The following is an 18,194-nucleotide window of genomic DNA, read 5'->3' as shown; positions in this document are numbered from 1 at the left end:
ATCTCTGGAGAGGCTGTGCATGCTGGCCCGGGCCTTCCCAGCCCTAAATGACTTGAATTGAGCCGGAAAGGGGGATTTTAAGTAAGCTCAGCTTAATGCATTTTCCAGACTTCAGGGAAGAAATAAGTGAGTTCCCTTCAGCCTTTCTCAGATGTTGTTGAACTACAACTCCCATCACCCCTAGCTAGCAAGGCCAGAGCTCAGGGATGATGGGAGCTGTAGTCCAACAACATCTGGGGACCCACAGGTTGAGAACCGCTGCAAATTCAGAGAATACTGCACAATGTTGGGAGATGCGAAGGCCTGGGAAAATTAAGTTCAGCTACAGTTCTGTGTTCTTGTAATACATTTTACTAGGGAAGGACTATCCCTCAGTGGAACATGCAAAAGGCATTCAATCTTCAGGAAAAGCTGGGAGCATATTCCCTTGTCTGAAATCCTGGAGAGTTAACCTACCAGTTAGTGCAGAGAATACCAAGCTATATGGACCATTGGTTCAATAAGGCAACTTCCTATGTGGTTAAATATATTTGAGTCCATAAAACCTTTTCATGCTTGTATTGTGCTCTTTCCTATTGCTATGATCCACTTGTATAATTTTGCCTTATCCTAGAATTACAGAAGAAGGTGGTATTAAGGATAGCTGGGACTTTGGTTGGTTATAATTTTACATTGGCAAAGCAAAATGATGCTAACTATTTTTTTTAACATCTCTGGGTTTCCTTCTTCCACAGATGTATCAAAAAGCAGTCCGCCTCCTCCTAATTATTATGAGCTAATGGAATTCGACCCCTTGGCTCCCAGTGACAAAACAGAGTAAGTAATTTTGGGAATGACAAATTCACTGCTTGTCGATACTCCAGATTTATAATACAATTCAGGGTGTTGGCAACTGAAGGTAAATGAGTGTTTTGATTAAATTTGGCCAAAAAAACCATTATTGGAGGCACATTTGTTGTTTAATCAGGACTATTTGAAAAATATATTGCCGTTAGTAAAAAATACATATTTAAGTAAATCCCTAGGGTTGGATCCAGAGTGTTACTTCTGCTTGGTGAAAGGGGCAAAGATCCAACAGATTTCTGCAGGACAAGGCAGCAATTTTTGCCAATTTCTCTGCAACCTCCAGCATTTACCCCCCCCCCCCCCAAATCTTCCAGAGCAGCTTTTCTAGAAGCTGCAGGGGAAAGGAAGAATTGGTAGATATTGCCTCCCCCTCCTGCCTCTGCTGGGAGTGTCTTGTGATGGAAGTCGTACTAATAGGAACTCTAGTTCCAAGCCACTGAAAAGTAATTAGAAAGCCGAGGGCATGGATTCAAAGTTTTAGCCTCCTAGTAAGCAGCAAGGACCTCACAGCTCTGACGTACATGCAGCAAAACACTGCAAAAGCATTACATACAAAATCCAAAAGAGAAGATAGATTAACACAATGAGCAAAATCCACCATTGTGTGAGCAACCCTCCAAATCAGATTTTGCATGTGTGCAGGGGAGCGGATGGTGCATTCCCACTGCACAAATGGAAGTCTGCTCTGCTCACACATTTTGAGCATGGGAAACAACCCAATTATCTCCCTCACACATTGAAATCATTTCTGTTACTGGGGAACTTGTGGGCAGACTCATTGACCATTCATTTTTGCAGACATTCATTGAAGCTACCGTATTTTTCGCCCTATAGGACGCACTTTTCCCCCTCCAAAAATGAAGGGGAAATGTGTGTGCGTCCTATGGGGCGAATGCAGGCTTTCACTGAAGCCTGGAGAGTGAGAGGGGTTGGTGCGCAGCGACCCCTCTCGCTCTCCAGGCTTCGGGCAGCTCTCCGCAAGCCTTGGGAGCCCGGTGGGACTTCCCGCCGGGCTCCCAAGGCTTGCGGACAGCAGCCTGCAGCCCGAAACCCAAGGCTTGCGGATAGCTCCCAAGGCTTGCGGATAGCAGCCTGTTCTGGGGGCTTCCCCCGCCCCAGCCCCACGCCTGAGGGGGGAAAATATTTTTTTTTCTTTATTCCCCCCCCCCAAAAAAAACTAGGTGCGCCCTATGGGCCGGTGTGGCCTATAGGGCGAAAAATACAGTAAGTCCATTGGGGTCAAAGAAAACTGTTTGAAAGGCTGGATGTGGGCTGCAGACCACGAGCTGGCCATTCTTGCTATGAGGAATTGGATACCATGGATAATGAAGCAAAATTGAGTTTTACGCTATGTGGGGCTCAGCCCCTAGCTCTCCTGTAATTGTTTTGTTGACTAATCCTTGTTATTCATGTCACAAAAGAGTGTTTTATCTTGTGCTTTTGATTTCAGACCTGTATATGAAGAAATTGATGCACACCTATTCAAAGCAAGTGTTAGAAACAACACCAGTTGTTAAAAGCAGAGGTCCAAGAGAACCAGTATTTTACCAGTACTAGAGACTATTTTGATCACTCAAAACCTGTCAGTTCTGTGACAAAGAATAGGAGGACAATTTTTGGAAGATGATTTGGATACGTCACACCGTTCATATGAAGAGATTCAAAACCTATCCTCCCTTAAGTGCATTACATTAAGTTCAGTTGATCGTTAAGAATGCAAGGTTCTACTTGTGCGTATACTTTGGACCAAAGTCTACAAAATCTATACAGCATGTTCCCCCCCCCCCTAAAAAAACCATTCTTTCTAGGGAGCAAAATACCCAAGACTGTAATTACAAAAGAAACTTTGCACTTAGAAAAATAAGGTACTTTTATTTTATGGTACATTCTGCTTAGTTATAAAAGCAAACAACTTTTTCCATAGGTAGAACTACATAATGGAACTTGATTTAAGTTGATGTGCATCATTGTGCTAGAGGTCCAGGACCAAATCGAGGTTCTAGCTAGCCTTCAAGCTGTTATCTGGGATTTAGTGCTACATTTTGTGGGGGTGGACCTTACCCCTCTATCCTCTCAGTATAATCTTCCTGTAAAACTGTTTGCTAACCAGGCACATAGTTTTGAAATCAGACTTTTCATAGCAAGTTTCTTGGTCTTCCGATGACTAGTCACTATAGCACTTTTCTCTAAATAGTTTATGTAATCCACTCATTGTATCAGACTTGCACAAGCTATTCCAAAGCAGAGGGGAACGTGAAAACAGTTTTACCTTGGTTTTCGAACAGCTTAGTTCTCGAACGTTTTGGTTCCCGAACGCCGCAAACCCGGAAGTGAGTGTTCCGGTTGGCAAACTATTTTTGGAAGCCAAAAATAGCAGCCAATCAGAAGTTGCGCTTTGGTTTCCGAACATTTTGGAAGTCGAATAGACTTCTGGAACTGATTCCGTTTGACTTCCGAGGTAAGGTACGGCTGTAGTCTCATGAGGGTTTGCTGTAGTAGAAGTCTTGCTCCATTTCTGTCCTAACATTCTTTAAAGAGCTGCACGTGTGATGGGAAGCCACAAATGCTCTAGTTTTCATGGGCTTCATTGGGAGCAGCTAAACAAGGCACTAAGCAGATGGATGGAGGACAGCAAGGACATAAGCACACTCCTCTTTAAGGTATTTTGGGGCAACTCTGCCCTTGTTTGTTACTGTAGCTGTTTTCCACATTAAGCAGGTACTATTAGCAACTAAAGTTATCTTTAAGCAGGTAAGGACAGTCACTTGGGTCATAGGATCATACAATGTAAAAGGGTGATGGGAGGAAGTGCCTTCTTTCTGATTTAAAGTAAAATATGTACTGCTCTTAGACTGTGACTGCCAAACCTATTTATAATGAATGTCATTACAATCAGCTGTTCAAATCAATGCTTGCTAACTGCAGATGGTACATTTTAAGTCTGATTGCTATGTAGTATTTAATTATGTTTTACAATTCCTATGCTGTTTTTATACAATCCAAATAAAATGCGGTCAGAAACTATCTAATGGGTGGTTTCAGTAGCTGCACAACTCTCCAGTTTAACACACCTCTTTCCTATTTGGTTTTATAGCTTGCCTCCTGCATTTTATGTCAAATGTTTGCATGCCAGTGTTAAGTAAGGCATCACACCGTTGCTGCTTTATTTATCAGTTTATTTGCTCTGCAGCTATCCAGCTTTGAGCTGAAGTTTCTGTTGAGTCTTCACTGCATTTTGGAATCATACATTTAACATCACTGTCAGTTGTAGTGTAGATATTTTGAAACTAGCCGATGTTTCTGTTTGCCATGACCAATACCTCTTCTGTCTTCTGCCTGCCCACCCCAAGGTACATCTATCTTTATTGGGAGTTCTATTCACATTGGCTAGGAATTTCAACCAACAAAATATACAGGGCACAGAAAATTCAGGTAAAACTGTTATCAACCCAAAGCGCCAGAATCCCTAGAAATATTCTGTCATTTGATCTTTATTTTTTAAAAGGTGCTTTCATGTACTTCAAAGCATAGCTGAAATACATGTGGGAAAAGTCCCTCTGCACCCTGATATGTAAACTATATTCAGAATAAATGTCCAAAACAGTCATGATTTTTTTAAAAAAGGCAGAATAAATTTATTTTAACTCTGCTTTTCACCATCTGGGTACCAATGCAGCTCTAAGGATAGTACCAACGTTTAATATGCTAACCTTCAATGTCACTTTAACAGAAGGGAATAGTAGGAGGAAAGAGTTACGGCTAGGAGAAAGAAAAACAAAAAGGTCTAAAAATAATAATCAGGGAACTTATAAGAGGTGATTTCCTTTGATTCTGGGTTGGTTACAGATTCTTCAGAGTTTAGTTTATGAGAATAAGAACATAGATGGCAAAGAACAGCTGAGTTTCAGCATAACATTTCACATGGCATCTGCACTTTGGTTACAAACCTTCCCACAATTTATGGAAGAGTGCTACCTCTGATATATTGCAAACAGCTAAAGGAGCTTTAGCGGTGTCTAAAATTAAATTAGATTTGAAAATACCACCCGCCACATGCATTTTATAATTATTATTCATAATCATAGTTCCTGTGTGCAGAATTAAACGTCGCATCTTCAAATCTCTATACGATTCAATATATAAAACACAACTTTTACAGTTTTTAAGCATCTTCCTACTGAGTTAAGGAATATGCTTTTGCTGTCTGTAGATCACAATTATTGAATAGCAAAGGAATCTCCACTGCAGTGTCTGTCTGCTGTACTATTAGTTATAACCCGGGAGTGGCAGTTTCTGTCCTTCTTTTGCTTCAAAAAATGTGTAAGAAAGCGTGATCAAGTCAACATTGGCCATCCTTGGGTCTTCTGCAAATTCAGGATCAATGAAGAAAAATACCGGCATGTCCACTTCTTCGTGGGGATTAAGTCGTTGTTCTTCAAAACAAAAACACTGTAAATGTGGGGGAAAGAGGGTTTAAAATTGTTTCTGAAGTTTATATTAAGCCAATAATATATCCACAATCTAATTTAAGTGGGAGGAGAACCTCTGTGCCTAGTTCAATTAAATGTGGCAAAATGCTATTTGTGATACTTTCCACCAAAGGACATGAAAAATCCATATAAATCCATTCATTTTGCCACTGTCTTGTGAAAACTGTAATACCCGCTTAAATGCAAAGGGTAATATCCAGAGTTAGTCATACTTGTAGTACAGCAACTGAAATTAATGGACTAAACTCCATGAATTTCAATGAGTCTATGCTGACTATAACTTAAATAGAGATCACCCCAAGGATTTAACATGAAGCGCTAGCACCATTGACAGCGAATTAAACCATATTATATCCACACTTTGTCTGTGTGTGTGTGTGTGTGTGTGTGTGTGTGTGTGATATTTTGAACTATTCAAAATCACACAGCTTTATTTTGTCTTAGAAGATACAGCAGATATTAAAAAAAAATTCCTTAATAGCTTTTTCAGAGCAGAGGGTGGCGCTAGATCCTGAGTCTAGAGGGTTAAGTTTTCCTTGCACCAATGACAAGGAAAGTGGAGGGCATATACCTACATCTTGGATATTGCTGCTAACATGGATTAAAACAGAATCAGGCTTCAAAAGTAGGAGAGTTCAGTTAGCAGCAGCAGCAGCAGTCCACTCTTAGCGCATCATACTACACTTACTTGTATCTTGTTGAAATACTGCCCAGCTTCAAAAGGCACCACATTGTAGGTAGAGATTCCAATTATTGGTTTATCAGTGGGGTTCTTTGCTTTATAAAATGCCAGTGCGGTCTCTCCTGGAACCACCTGTAAGAAAAAGTTGCTCTAGTGATCTTTCTTGCTTTCCACCATGTCACTGCCAGCCAAACTGCATTATGGTGGCTAAGTTTATAAATGTCTAGTAGACACAGTATTGCCTCTGAACCCAAGTTGCTGTGAACTGCAGGCTGAGAGAATGCTGTTGCACTCAGGATCTGCTTGCGGGCTTCCCATGGGCATTGGGGGGGGGGGGCTATGACAACACAGTGCTGGACTATATAGTCCCTTCACTCAATCCAGCAGGGCTTTTCTTCAGTGTTTAGGTTTTTATACAGTGGTACCTCGGGTTACATACGTTTCAGGTTACAGACGCCGCTAACCCAGAAACAGTACCTCAGGTTAAGAACTTTGCTTCAGGATGAGAACAGAAATCGCGCAGCAGCGGCGCGGCGGCCCCATTAGCTAAAGTGGTGCTTCAGGTTAAGAGCAGTTTCAGGTTAAGAACGGACCGCCAGAACAAATTAAGTTCTTAACCCAAGGTACCACTGTATTGTTAATTCGTACAGCTGATTCAAATTATGCTAATGCTGGGGTTGCCAACCTGATGCCTGCAAAGGGATTTACTGATGCCGCAGTTTTTTTCCTTTTTCAAAAGTAAGTATCCAGCCCTCCTACGCAAGTTAAGGGGAAAATGTGCAGGTCCCCTTTAAGCAATTTCTGTGAAATGAAAGTGTGGTGTAGCCACCTTGTAGATTTTTCCAGGAACTGGGGAATGCTCCCTGTTGCTACTAGACAGCAACATCAGTGTGCATGCTTGTGCTTGTGTTAAGTCAATCAATCTCCACAATCGGACATGCTAAACATAAGGTTGTTGGGGATATCTCTCTGATTCTGTGTTATGCCACGTCCCCCACAGCTATTTTGTGACTGGTGCCCCTAGCACACTCTCAAAATTCAAAACATGCCTAGCGGTCCTAAAAGGTTGTCAACCCTTGCGCTAACTCACCTGAAGTAGACAACACCTGTACATTCATCAGCATTCTGTGTTGGAATGCTAACAATGTTCCAGTCTAAAGTAGGTCTAAATCAAGAAACTACCAAAAACTCAAAGGAAAGGGAGTTTGTTTCTTATGCAGATGTGGCATGGAGGACCGACTTACATAAAAGTAAGGTCTCCAGCAAATAGGGTGTCTCTACAGCATGCTGCTGTGCTCTTCCAACCAGGAACTCAGAGAAGTGCGCTATGGCTCACTCAAAGCCTCTGTGTCAATATGGCATAGCAGTTAGGGTCAAACTGAGACCCAGATTCAAACTCCCACTTGGCAAAGAAGCTCACTGGATGACTTTTGAGGCAGTGTCATTGTTGGGGGGGGGGGGGCGAGGACAGAACACACACCGTGCCTTTTGCTTGGTGGAGAAAGACAAACTAAATGTAGTAGCTAAATAATAACAACATGAGTCCACAGGCTGATTCGGTAGCAGCAGCAAGATGTTGCATTTCTCTAGGTGTGGAAACACAAAAGGATAACTGTGCTGAGAGCAAATAGGCAGCGTGGGGTTGTGAGCCTGTTTGTCAGGAGGTAATCTTTACCCATCACTGGCAAAAGACTAATTGCATGCTTACTCTGTATAAGTGCCAATCAGAATTCAGCCTTTGATTGGGCTGTTTAATGTTATTGTTTAATTTTATTTTAGACTGCGTTTATTTCCTGCCTGGGACCTTTGGGTAAGGATTATAAATATTTCCAACAAAATAAGTAAATCCAAAGCAGAGTATTTTCAAACATTAGCAATAACAGGGATATCACATGAACAGCAGCGTTTATGCAAACAGTATAACCTTCTCCCCTCCCACTTTGCCCCATTTCAAATTAATTTAACTTTGGGATGCAGGTAGGTTTGGAATTCTACGCAGATGAAAAACTGCACCAACTTCTGACTCTTACAGGTGAACAACTGCTATACTGCATTCTGTAGACCTTAATGCCTGACAAAGCAGATTATAAAACAAGCAGCCTCTCATTATGATTACTGCAATTTAGCATGGCTAATTACAACCCTTGCCCCTCTGTCTATCAATAAACCATGACACCCCCAGACATACATGAAACCCATCTCTACAAAATTTTACTAACTTACATATACTTCAGTCTGTTGAGGTCTGAAATTCCACTGAAGGCTTGCATGTACATCTGCATTGAAGGTAACCTTAATGATGCGATCTTTAACAGGTACCATTGTCTCAATCTCTCCTGAACCATGGCCTGCTACCGCTGACCCTCCAAGTCCAGTAGCCTTAAAGGAAAAGAAGCTGTAATTAACAATAGCCTGATTAAAAGCAAGAAATGGTATCTGAGGCAAGAAGAATTAAACAGAAACAATCTCCTTCAAGAAAGCTTTCACAAGACAACCAACATAAAAGCTGCTACTTCTATGTACAAAAGTCGGATGTGCAACGAACATGGCAAGAGTCGATTGCACCCAATTAAACTATCTGAAAAGACTTACTTCCTTACCCTTCAAGTGATTTCTAGGCATGTGCTACATGGAACAGTTATTTGTGGAAATCAACCATTTAATGTAGCCTGAATTATTATCATCTTCATGGGTTGAGGGAAATTTTGAATATGGACAGGCATCAACTAAGGGACTAGATCTACTGGACAGAATCCAGAAGGGACCTACAAGTGATTAAATCTTTCAAATGTTCTCCATTGTTTCCACTCTTTTTAGCTATTTGTCTAGATGCTTGCATGTTCAACTAAGATCTGCTTTTATAGAGTGCTGTTTTCAAGTAATACCCTCAACAGTGCTGGAGAGGTGTCATAACAGGAACCCATATGTAGATGTACTCTGTAAATGTGAGCAGTGTTTGAAACTCCCATTGTTCTAGGTGCATTTTGTGACAGGGCATCTCATTAGCGCGAGCAATATCTGAGTTCTGGGCGCAGTTGTTGTTGTTTAGTCGTGTCTGACTCTTCGTGACCCCATGGACCAGAGCACGCCAGGCACTCCTGCCTTCCACTGCCTCCCACAGTTTGGTCAAACTCATGCTGGTAGCTTCAAGAACACTGTCCAACCACCTCATCCTCTGTTGTCCCCTGGGACTCTCAAGAGTCTCCTCCAGTACCATAATTCAAAAGCATCGATTTTTCAGCAATCAGCCTTCTTTATGGTCCAGCTCTCACTTCCATACATCACTACATTTCAGATTAAACTGAAAAGTGGAAGAAAAGGAGGAGCTTTTTCTGCTCCAGAGAAGACCAGAGAAGAGACCCTCTTAAGACTATTAGGGGGTGGGTAGGCAGGGGAAGGACTAGACCATGTGAAAAACGAACATATGATTTTAGCTGCAGTTCATTTTCAGCTATATTCTTGTTATTAAAAAGGACGCCTAGACATTCCATTGTTGCACACATCACCTAGTTAAGGTGGCCATTTAGCTCCTAGCTTTCATATATCAGTTTCTAACACTGTATGTGGGAAGTCTGGTAGAATGCATTCTTCTTTATTTGTTATATCACCCATTATACACAGAGCCTAGGAGATTCTTTCTATATCCCATTTGGGAAACGCTGTCTCACAGGCCCCTCCCCCATGCTTGGCTCCCTACAACAACAGAAATGGTGAAGTTTACCTGAAGAATAAGAAATCAAGATTACAAACTTTTTATAAAAGAATAGAAATGGTTTATTGAATACTTACAAATTGTAAACAGACAAAAACATTAGCAGGATCATTGCCATAACCTGCAGTTTTATAAGAGTATATATTTACAGTAGATAATTAAATGAGCAAGTTAAACAAATTTGGATATGCGGAAGATAATGTTGTTGTTGTTGTTATTTAGTCGTTTAGTCGTGTCCGACTCTTCGTGACCCCATGGACCAGAGCACACCAGGCACTCGAGAACACTGTCCAACCATCTCGTCCTCTGTCATCCCCTTCTCCTCTCAGTGAGAGCTGGACCATAATGAAGGCTGATCGCCTAAGAATTGATGCTTTTGAATTATGGTGCTGGAGGAGACTCTTGAGAGTCCCATGGACTGCAAGAAGATCAACCCTATCCATTCTGAAGGAAATCAGCCCTGAGTGCTCACTGGAAGGACAGATCGTGAAGCTGAGGCTCAAATACTTTGGCCACCTCATGAGAAGAGAAGACTCCCTGGAGAAGACCCTGATGTTGGGAAAGATGGAGGGCACAAGGAGAAGGGGACGACAGAGGACGAGATGGTTGGACGGTGTTCTCGAAGCTACCAGCATGAGTTTGACCAAACTGCGGGAGGCAGTGGAAGACAGGAGTGCCTGGCGTGCTCTGGTCCATGGGGTCACGAAGAGTTGGACACGACTAAACAACAAGAACAACGTCTCGCATCCCCCCCTCCCATGCTTGGCTTCCCACAACAACCCCCCTGCGAGGCAGGCCCCCTCCGAGAAGCGAGCCCCGAGGCGACCTCTCACCTGGCAGTAGAGGCGGTAAAGGGGCACGGCCGCGTAGGACATGCCCGCCACGCCCACGACGCCGGCCGCCAGGTACGTCAGCACCGTCTTGTTGCGGTGCCTCCAGTCCTCCTGCTGCCGCCGCCGGGCCCCCGCGAAGGGGTCTCCACCGCTGCCCTTGGCGCGCCGCCCGCAGCAGGCCGCCGCCTCGCCGTTGCCATGGAGACGGAGCCAGGCCCGCCAGGGACCCCATCCTCGCGCCGCGGGAGCCGCGAGGCAAGTCCAGCCCCGCGCGCAGCCGCCCATGCCTTTCCTCTTTTACTGCCCCGCCCCGTCCTGTCACGTGGACGCGCTCGGCATTCCTCTCTTCGCCGATACCGCCGCCGCCACCTCTCTTCGCGGGCGAGCTCGTCAGATTATCGCGAGAGCTCGGTTCCCAAGGTGGAGAGCTCGGTCCCACAGCCGGGCGGCGCGCGCGCGACACTGTCGCTTGGAACGCCGCCTCCTCCTCCGGTTGCGGGCATCGACTACGGCGGCCGCGGGGGGTAAGTCCGCGTTCTCGTTTACCTGCTCCCTCGGCGTCGCCCCGCCTCCTCGCAGGGCAGGGTCTAGTTCCGTTGATACGGTGTGAGGCTCTTGATCGCTGGGTCGTGGGTTCGAGACCCGCGTCGGGCAAAAGGTTCCTGCATTGCAAGGGGTTGGGCCAAATGACCCTGGAGCTCCCTTACCACTCTACAATGCTGTGGATCCTGTGATTCTATGGACGGAGTAGTGAGAGAGCCTCAGGCTGTGGTTACGTGATACAAGCAAGCACACACAAGTTATACACATAATATACATAAATATATAGGTAAACAAGCACCTCTTAGTTTAGCTCAGTTGGTAGACGGCGGGGCTGTTAGTACTTGCTGTAGAGATTCAGATAAGGTGTGCGAAAGGTTTTGAATTGTATGTAGACTTCCTAAGGAAAATCAGCCCTGAGTGCTCAGTGGAAGGACAGATCCTGAAGCTGAGACTCCCATACTTTGGCCCCCTCATGAGAAAAGAAGACTCCCTGGAAAAGACCCTGATGTTGGGAAAGATGGAGGGCACAAGGAGAAGGGGACAACAGAGGATGAGATGGTTGGACAGTGTTCTTGAAGCTACCAACATGAGTTTGACCAAACTGCGGGAGGCAGTGGAAGACAGGAGTGCCTGGCGTGCTCTGGTCCATGGGGTCACAAAGAGTCGGACACGACTAAATGACTAAACAACAAAACAACAACAACTAGACTTCTTAAGCAGGGTACTGTCACAGTGGTACCTCTGGATGTGAACGGAATCTGTTCCGGAGTCCTGAGCAGAACGCAACCTGCATGTGCGCGGGTCACGATTCACCGCTTCTGTGCATGCGTGTGACGTCATGTCATTTTGAGCATCTGCACGTGTACGAGCGGTGAAACCCAGAACGAACCCGTTCCGTTACTTCCCGGTCGCCGCGGAACGCAACCTGAAAACTCTCAACCTGAAGCATCTTTAACCCGAGGTATGACTGTATAAGAATATTGAGGTCTCAAATATAGAATAAATATTCATAAATGCACACATATCTAAATATATGAACCATGTGTGTGAAATAGAATGGGAAAGCAATCCTGAAGCCATTCTGACTCTTCCAATGACCTCAGATATTCCTCTGCAGTAAGGGGAGGCAAATGGGGATAGTCTTCCCATTGTCTTTTCACCTACAAATCCTGTCTTAAGGGCGTCTTTGTGTATGAATAGGGTGAGCCTGTGACCTCCATTCAGGAACTAAAGTATTAAGCATCAGAAAAGAATGACCAGGCTGCCCAGGTAATGCAGTCAGTGACCAGTATCGGGTATCCTGGCAGGCAGGATTTCTGCTGGAGACCACCTCCTTCTTTGGTGTATGTCTGATGTTTCGGGGGCGGGTGTCTTGGACTACAGGGTGGGCAATTTCAAAAGTCTGTATAAGGGCTTGTGCACCATTGTTCAGGGTTCTCCTCCCTCCTGCATGTGGTGAGTGGGGACCCTGTTGCAACAGTTCCTTTAATAAAGATCAGGTTTACTAGCCGCTTTGCTTTTTTAATAAAGATCAGGTTTACTAGCCGCTTTGCTTCTCAAAATACTCTGGCTGGCCTCTGTTATTTTCTCCTACCAATAGGGAACCCACTTAAGGACTCTATACGGGCTCCGGAATACCCCATAAGGGAAAGGGAGCAGTTATAAAAAACACAGTTCCAAATGAATTCTAAGCTCTTTGGGCCACAACTCTATGAAACAATGATTCTGGAGGAGGCTGATAAAAGGTGTTTTATATGATAACTGAGCAGCAAGTGCAGGTCTCCTACCAACTGAAAACAGTGGTACCTCAGGTTACATACACTTCAGGTTACAGACTCTGCCAACCCAGAAATAGTGCTTCAGGTTAAGAAGTTTGCTTCAGGATGAGAACAGAAATCGTGCAGTAGGAGGCACCATTAGCTAAAGTGGTGCTTCAGGTTAAGAACAGTTTCAGGTTAAGAATGGACCTACGGAACGAATTAAGTACTTAACCCAAGGTATTCAGGGTGATATTCAGGCTGTCCACTCCTGCAAAGGACTTCTCCTCCTGCAGGCAGGATTTCTTCTTTGCTGCCTCCCAGTTGAAAACACCTCATCTTTAAAAGGACTGAGATGCACTGTAGGACTAGACCTCAAGTGAGAATTTGGAAAAGGGTGCGGCAGTGGCAGACAGTGAAAGTTAACCAGGTAGATGTAGCCATTTGGCAGGGGAAGCATCACTTTGCCCCAGCAAAACGTAGAGAGCAAATTTGTAAAAGGGAAACAAATGAATTACATTCCGTAACTTTTTTTGTAAACATTTGCAAAAGCGCTCGGAATGCATCCTTATTCTGTTTATGCTATGGGTAACATAATATCTTCTAAAGTAGGTTGGATAATAATATTGAAAGTTTTGACATAAATTTATTTTTTAGGAAAAACAAGCTAAGTTGCTGCGTTGTGAATAGAGGTGCAAAGCCCCTGTAAGAATAGCATATTGCAACTGTTCTGAAATTTGTCATTGCGCTCGCTCGCTCTCTGTCTCTCTCTCCCCCCCCCCAAGGACTATTATGGGTTCTCATGAAATCAGTCGAACTATATACATCACATTGCATTTCCAGACTGCCCAAACAGATTAGGTAATTAGCTTATGTGTTCAGTTTGCTCTGACAAGCCAGGAGTTCTTCTTTCGGGCCCCTTCTGGGCTCTTGCAGTGCACTCTGAAACAGACGGGAGTTGAGATCTTCATAAAAAGTATTTAGCAATTACCTCGGTATGTTTACTGGAACACAGGAAATAGACCTGTTTATCTCTTGCTGCTTTTGCTTGCTCAACAGGCACTGAACTTATCAGAGGCAATCGAAAGCAATCTGAAGAAGCCTATGGAATTTTCATAAAGAGGATATTACCTTGGGGTGGGGGGAATGGCTGCAGTAGATAGTAAATAACTGCCTTTCATGTTATTGTGGTTGCCAGAACGGCTGCTAAAAACAACTTTATGTATTTGTATTCTCCCCACCACTTTTCATTATAGTTCCATGAATGCACATTAGGCAGAGTAAAGGGAGATCAGGCACGAAGCACACTCACCTTTTATCTGAATTGCAATCCCTATGGCCCATACGCAGTAATGTTTTGTGAAAGAGCTCAATGACAAAGAGCTCTTTTCCTGGTCACACCGCTACTTGAGCAAGTGGGGAAAGCTTGCTGATTGGTGATGGCCATTTCACGTAATAGTTGTAGTTACCGGTATATCCCAGCATGAACATTGTGGCAGAAGACAAAATGTCAGCTTGCATTACGATGTTCTCAGGGTGTCCTATTACAACATAAATGATGTGGCTGTATTCATTCAGAACTCAGCCATAAGGGAGCAAATCTGAAAACTGTGATTTATATATTGCTGGAAGTCTCTCTGGCATCGTTGTTGTTGTTGTCGTTTAGTCGTGTCCGACTCTTCGTGATCCCATGGACCAGAGCATGCCCTCCATCTTTCCGAACATCAGGGTCTTTTCCAGGGAGTCTTCTCTTCTCATGAGGTGGCCAAAGTATTGGAGTCTCAGCGTCAGGATCTGTCCTTCCAGTGAGCACTCAGGGCTGATTTCCTTCAGAATGGATAGGTTTGATCTTCTTGCAGTCCATGGGACCCTCAAGAGTCTCCTCCAGCACCATAATTCAAAAGCATCAATTCTTTGGCGATCAGCCTTCTTTATGGTCCAACTCTCACTTCCATATATCACTACTGGGAAAACCATAGCTTTAACTATATGGACCTTTGTCGGCCAGGTGATATCTCTGCTTTTTAAGATGCTGTCTAGGATTTTCATTGCTTTTCTCGGAAGAAGCAGGTGTCTTTTAATTTCGTGACTGCTGTCACCAGCTGCAGTGATCATGGAACCCAAGAAAGTAAAATCTCTCACTGCCTCCATTTCTCCCCCTTCTATTTGCCAGGAGGTGATGGAACCAGTGGCCATGATCTTCGTTGAGTGTCAGACCATATTTTGTGCTCTCCTCTTTCACCCTCATTAAAAGGTTCTTTAATTCCTCCTCACTTTCTGCCATCAAGCTTGTGTCATCTACATATCTGAAGTTGTTAATATTTCTTCCTGGCATTATTTAATGGTAAAACTGATAGCAAAATATTTTGTGTTTCATGTGCTTAGTGTTTGTTTGTACCTGCTAACTCGTACAATCAAATTGCCATTCATTATTGGCCTCTTTCTTTCTTAATGTTGATTGCTTATTGGAGACTTGATTTTAGAAGTCAATGGTGAAGACTTGGTTATTGTAGCTAATGAAAGGTTGGCTTTGGACATTTAACTTTAAACATGGATCATAATGGTTGCAGGTTGAATCACATGAGAAATTTTCTCTCGCAATAACCCTGTGATGTGCACCTCTATGCTGTTCCCATTTTACAGACTCAAACTCATGTCTTCAGAGTTTAAACATCTACAGGATACATTGGCTCCCTAATGCTAGCATGTTATTGAAGTGCCGTGCTAATTAAATAATTACATATTCCACTTTTTAAAGCTAAAACTTGACACCTTTAATCTGAAAATTACAGGATTTTCGGTTGGGCATGCTTCCAGCAAGGATTCTTAGGATTGTGGTCTTACTGTGAGAGTCATATTAAAGCTATTCATTGCTAGGCATGCATTGCCTTTCAGCTCATAGAGACAATTTCCTGTTGCATAATAGCAGAGTCCTTGCAGCAGCTTAATGGAGAAAATCTGTATATTTTAACCCCTACATTTTCTGTTTAGCCCCACAGAGCTGTTGACATAATTGCAAACAGCATCAGCAACCAGCCGCGTGTCTTTACTCATTGCCAGAGCTGAAGAAGCAGAAAGTTAGAAAACATTTTTTAAAAAATCATTCAAGCCTATAAGGGAGCAAAATGGCCATAGACATTGGCATCATCCCACTGCAACTTTTCACCCTTCCATTTTCTCTCACCTTGCCTTGGCCTTTCCATCACCGTTTCTCTCTAGCAATCAGGGAATGGCTTACAGCAAAAGCCATTTGTTGTTGTTTTTCAGAAGAACTTTTCTGAAACAGCTTATTGCCGGGAGGGGTGGGTGCTTAAAGAAAGCAAACGGAATTTGTTCCTGTTGAATTTGTTCCTGCTGTAATAATAAAATCTCTCCCCTCACCCTTTGAAATCAAAAGAGAAGTAGAAGTGTGACAAGCTCATCAGTTTATTATCTTTTCCTGAAAAGTGGATAATGAGCTGCTGTCTTTCTCATTTGTGAATTGTAGTGTTGTATTGCATCAGATAGTAGGATGCGAGTGGCGCTGTGGTCTAAACCACAGAGCCTAGGGCTTGCCAATCCGAAGGTCGGCGGTTCGAATCCCTGCGACGGGGTGAGCTCCCGTTGTCCAGTCCCTGCTCCTGCCGGCCTAGCAGTTCGAAAGCACGTCAAAGTGCAAGTAGATAAATACCATATTTTTTGCTCTAGAAGACTCACTTTTTCCCTCCTAAAAAGTAAGGGGAAATGTGTGTGCGTCTTATGGAGCGGATGCAGGCTGCACAGCTATCCCAGAAGCCAGAACAGCAAGAGGGATTGCTGCTTTCACTGCGCAGCGATCCCTCTTGCTGTTCTGGCTTCTGAGATTCAGAATATTTTTTTTCTTGTTTTCCTCCTCCAAAAACTAGGTGCGTCTTGTGGTCTGGTGAGTCTTATAGAGCGAAAAATACGGTAGGTACCGCTTCAGCAGGAAGGTAAACAGCGTTTCCGTGCACTGCTCAGGTTCACCAGAAGCAGCTTAGTTATGCTGGCCACGACCTGGAAGCTGTCTGCGGACAAACGTCAGCTTCCTCGGCCAGGGAGCGCTGCAACCCCAGAGTTGTCCACAACTGGACTTAACGGTCAGGGGTCCCTTTACTCTTTTTATTGCATCAGATATAGTGGTAATACAATGCTTTCTCAGGTTTGATTTCCTCCCCTTTTATTAGCATTACACTCTTCTAATGCAGACAAGTATCTCAGATCCTCTTGACTCTAGATTCACACAAGGCACTAGGAATTGGTGGCAGCCATCTGTGTCCAAAGGAAACTGTTAATTTCCCTCAATTTTTGACCTAGCATTGTCCGTACCATGGTACCTCAGGTTACATATGCTTCAGGTTACAGACACTTCAGGTTACAGACTGCTAACCCAGAAATAGTACCTCGGGTTAAGAAGTTTGCTTCAGGATGAGAACAGAAATCGCACAGCAGCGGCACGGTGGCAGTGGGAGGCCCCATTAGCTATAGTAGTGCTTCAGGTTAAGAACAGTTTCAGGTTCAGAACGGACCTCCGGAACGAATTAAGTTCTTAACCCGAGGTACCACTGTACATCGTTTCACCGTGCAATTGCCAGCTGTATACATCTTTCTCTGTCTCCTTGTCCTGTCTCTTCCTATTGTACAGATTTGAGGTGCTTTCTTAATCCACTTTCAGCCAAGGAATGCTGACCTAGTTTTCTCTATCCTTCTTGAAAAATTAAAATCCACAAGCAGTTTGATCATTCCGGTAGACAGAATTAAACCCCTTGTTGTATGCTTGCTGTCACTGTTGTATAAATAGCAGTGGGGAATTTTTTTTCTTCCTCTTGCAGTAGCAAGGCTGTTCTGTGATTTCCAGTACCTTTTCATCAAGGCAAGCCTAACACATTGTGCTGCCTTAGTTGAAGTACAAGATTCCACCCACCCCCCACTTCAATTCTATGTACAAAAGCTGTTCGGATTGGCAGTATAACCTTTTCTTCAGCTCTGGCGATGGGACATCCTCCGCAGCCTTTGAAATTAGCCAGGGGCCAGGCGCATTTTGCTCCTGGCTATCGGCCACTTGTGACCAAGTGAAGATGCCCGGGCACCAGTATGGCACCTGATGTATCCACCACCTGGAGGTGCATACCTGGGGAATCCTTGTGTTAAGTTGTGGGTGAACATATCAGACGACACAGTGATTCTTCAAACAGCTCTTCTTTATTCAGAGGCCAGAATAGAACTGAACTGAAAGGCTCAGTCAGCCTGCTTATATAGAGCTCCAGTACAACATTACTGTAGCAACTTTCTAAAACTATCCAATCACTGAACGTCACTTTCGATCCTTCATTT

At 43.9% G+C, this 18,194-nt stretch overlaps 3 protein-coding genes across 3 annotated transcripts in view; 2 read left to right on the top strand and 1 right to left on the bottom strand.

The window, feature by feature from the left end:
* TOM1L1 (target of myb1 like 1 membrane trafficking protein) overlaps positions 1 to 3,912 on the top strand; it is a 57,893-nt gene extending 53,981 nt beyond the window's left edge. Inside the window, exons 14-15 of the mRNA XM_083427523.1 lie at positions 735 to 816; positions 2,297 to 3,912. Coding sequence (XP_083283649.1) covers positions 735 to 816; positions 2,297 to 2,363 — 149 coding nt within the window. The 3' untranslated portion in view covers positions 2,364 to 3,912. The remainder of the gene's footprint in view (positions 1 to 734; positions 817 to 2,296) is intronic.
* Positions 3,913 to 5,112: 1,200 nt separating this feature from the next.
* COX11 (cytochrome c oxidase copper chaperone COX11) lies at positions 5,113 to 10,605 on the bottom strand (the record flags this gene model as incomplete). Its single annotated transcript, XM_083427008.1, has 4 exons — positions 5,113 to 5,295; positions 6,025 to 6,150; positions 8,242 to 8,397; positions 10,564 to 10,605. 4 exons carry the CDS (start codon positions 10,603 to 10,605, stop codon positions 5,113 to 5,115), a joined length of 507 nt encoding a protein of 168 aa, XP_083283134.1.
* Positions 10,606 to 10,654: 49 nt separating this feature from the next.
* Positions 10,655 to 18,194, top strand: part of STXBP4 (syntaxin binding protein 4) — a 144,953-nt gene continuing 137,413 nt past the window's right edge. Inside the window, exon 1 of the mRNA XM_083427490.1 lies at positions 10,655 to 11,087. Coding sequence (XP_083283616.1) covers positions 10,762 to 11,087 — 326 coding nt within the window. The 5' untranslated portion in view covers positions 10,655 to 10,761. The remainder of the gene's footprint in view (positions 11,088 to 18,194) is intronic.

This window comes from Podarcis tiliguerta (genome assembly GCF_965153285.1).
Source record: "Podarcis tiliguerta genome assembly, chromosome: 2".
In the NCBI taxonomy this organism is placed as follows: domain Eukaryota; kingdom Metazoa; phylum Chordata; class Lepidosauria; order Squamata; family Lacertidae; genus Podarcis; species Podarcis tiliguerta.
This window is presented reverse-complemented; position numbering and strand designations above follow the sequence as displayed.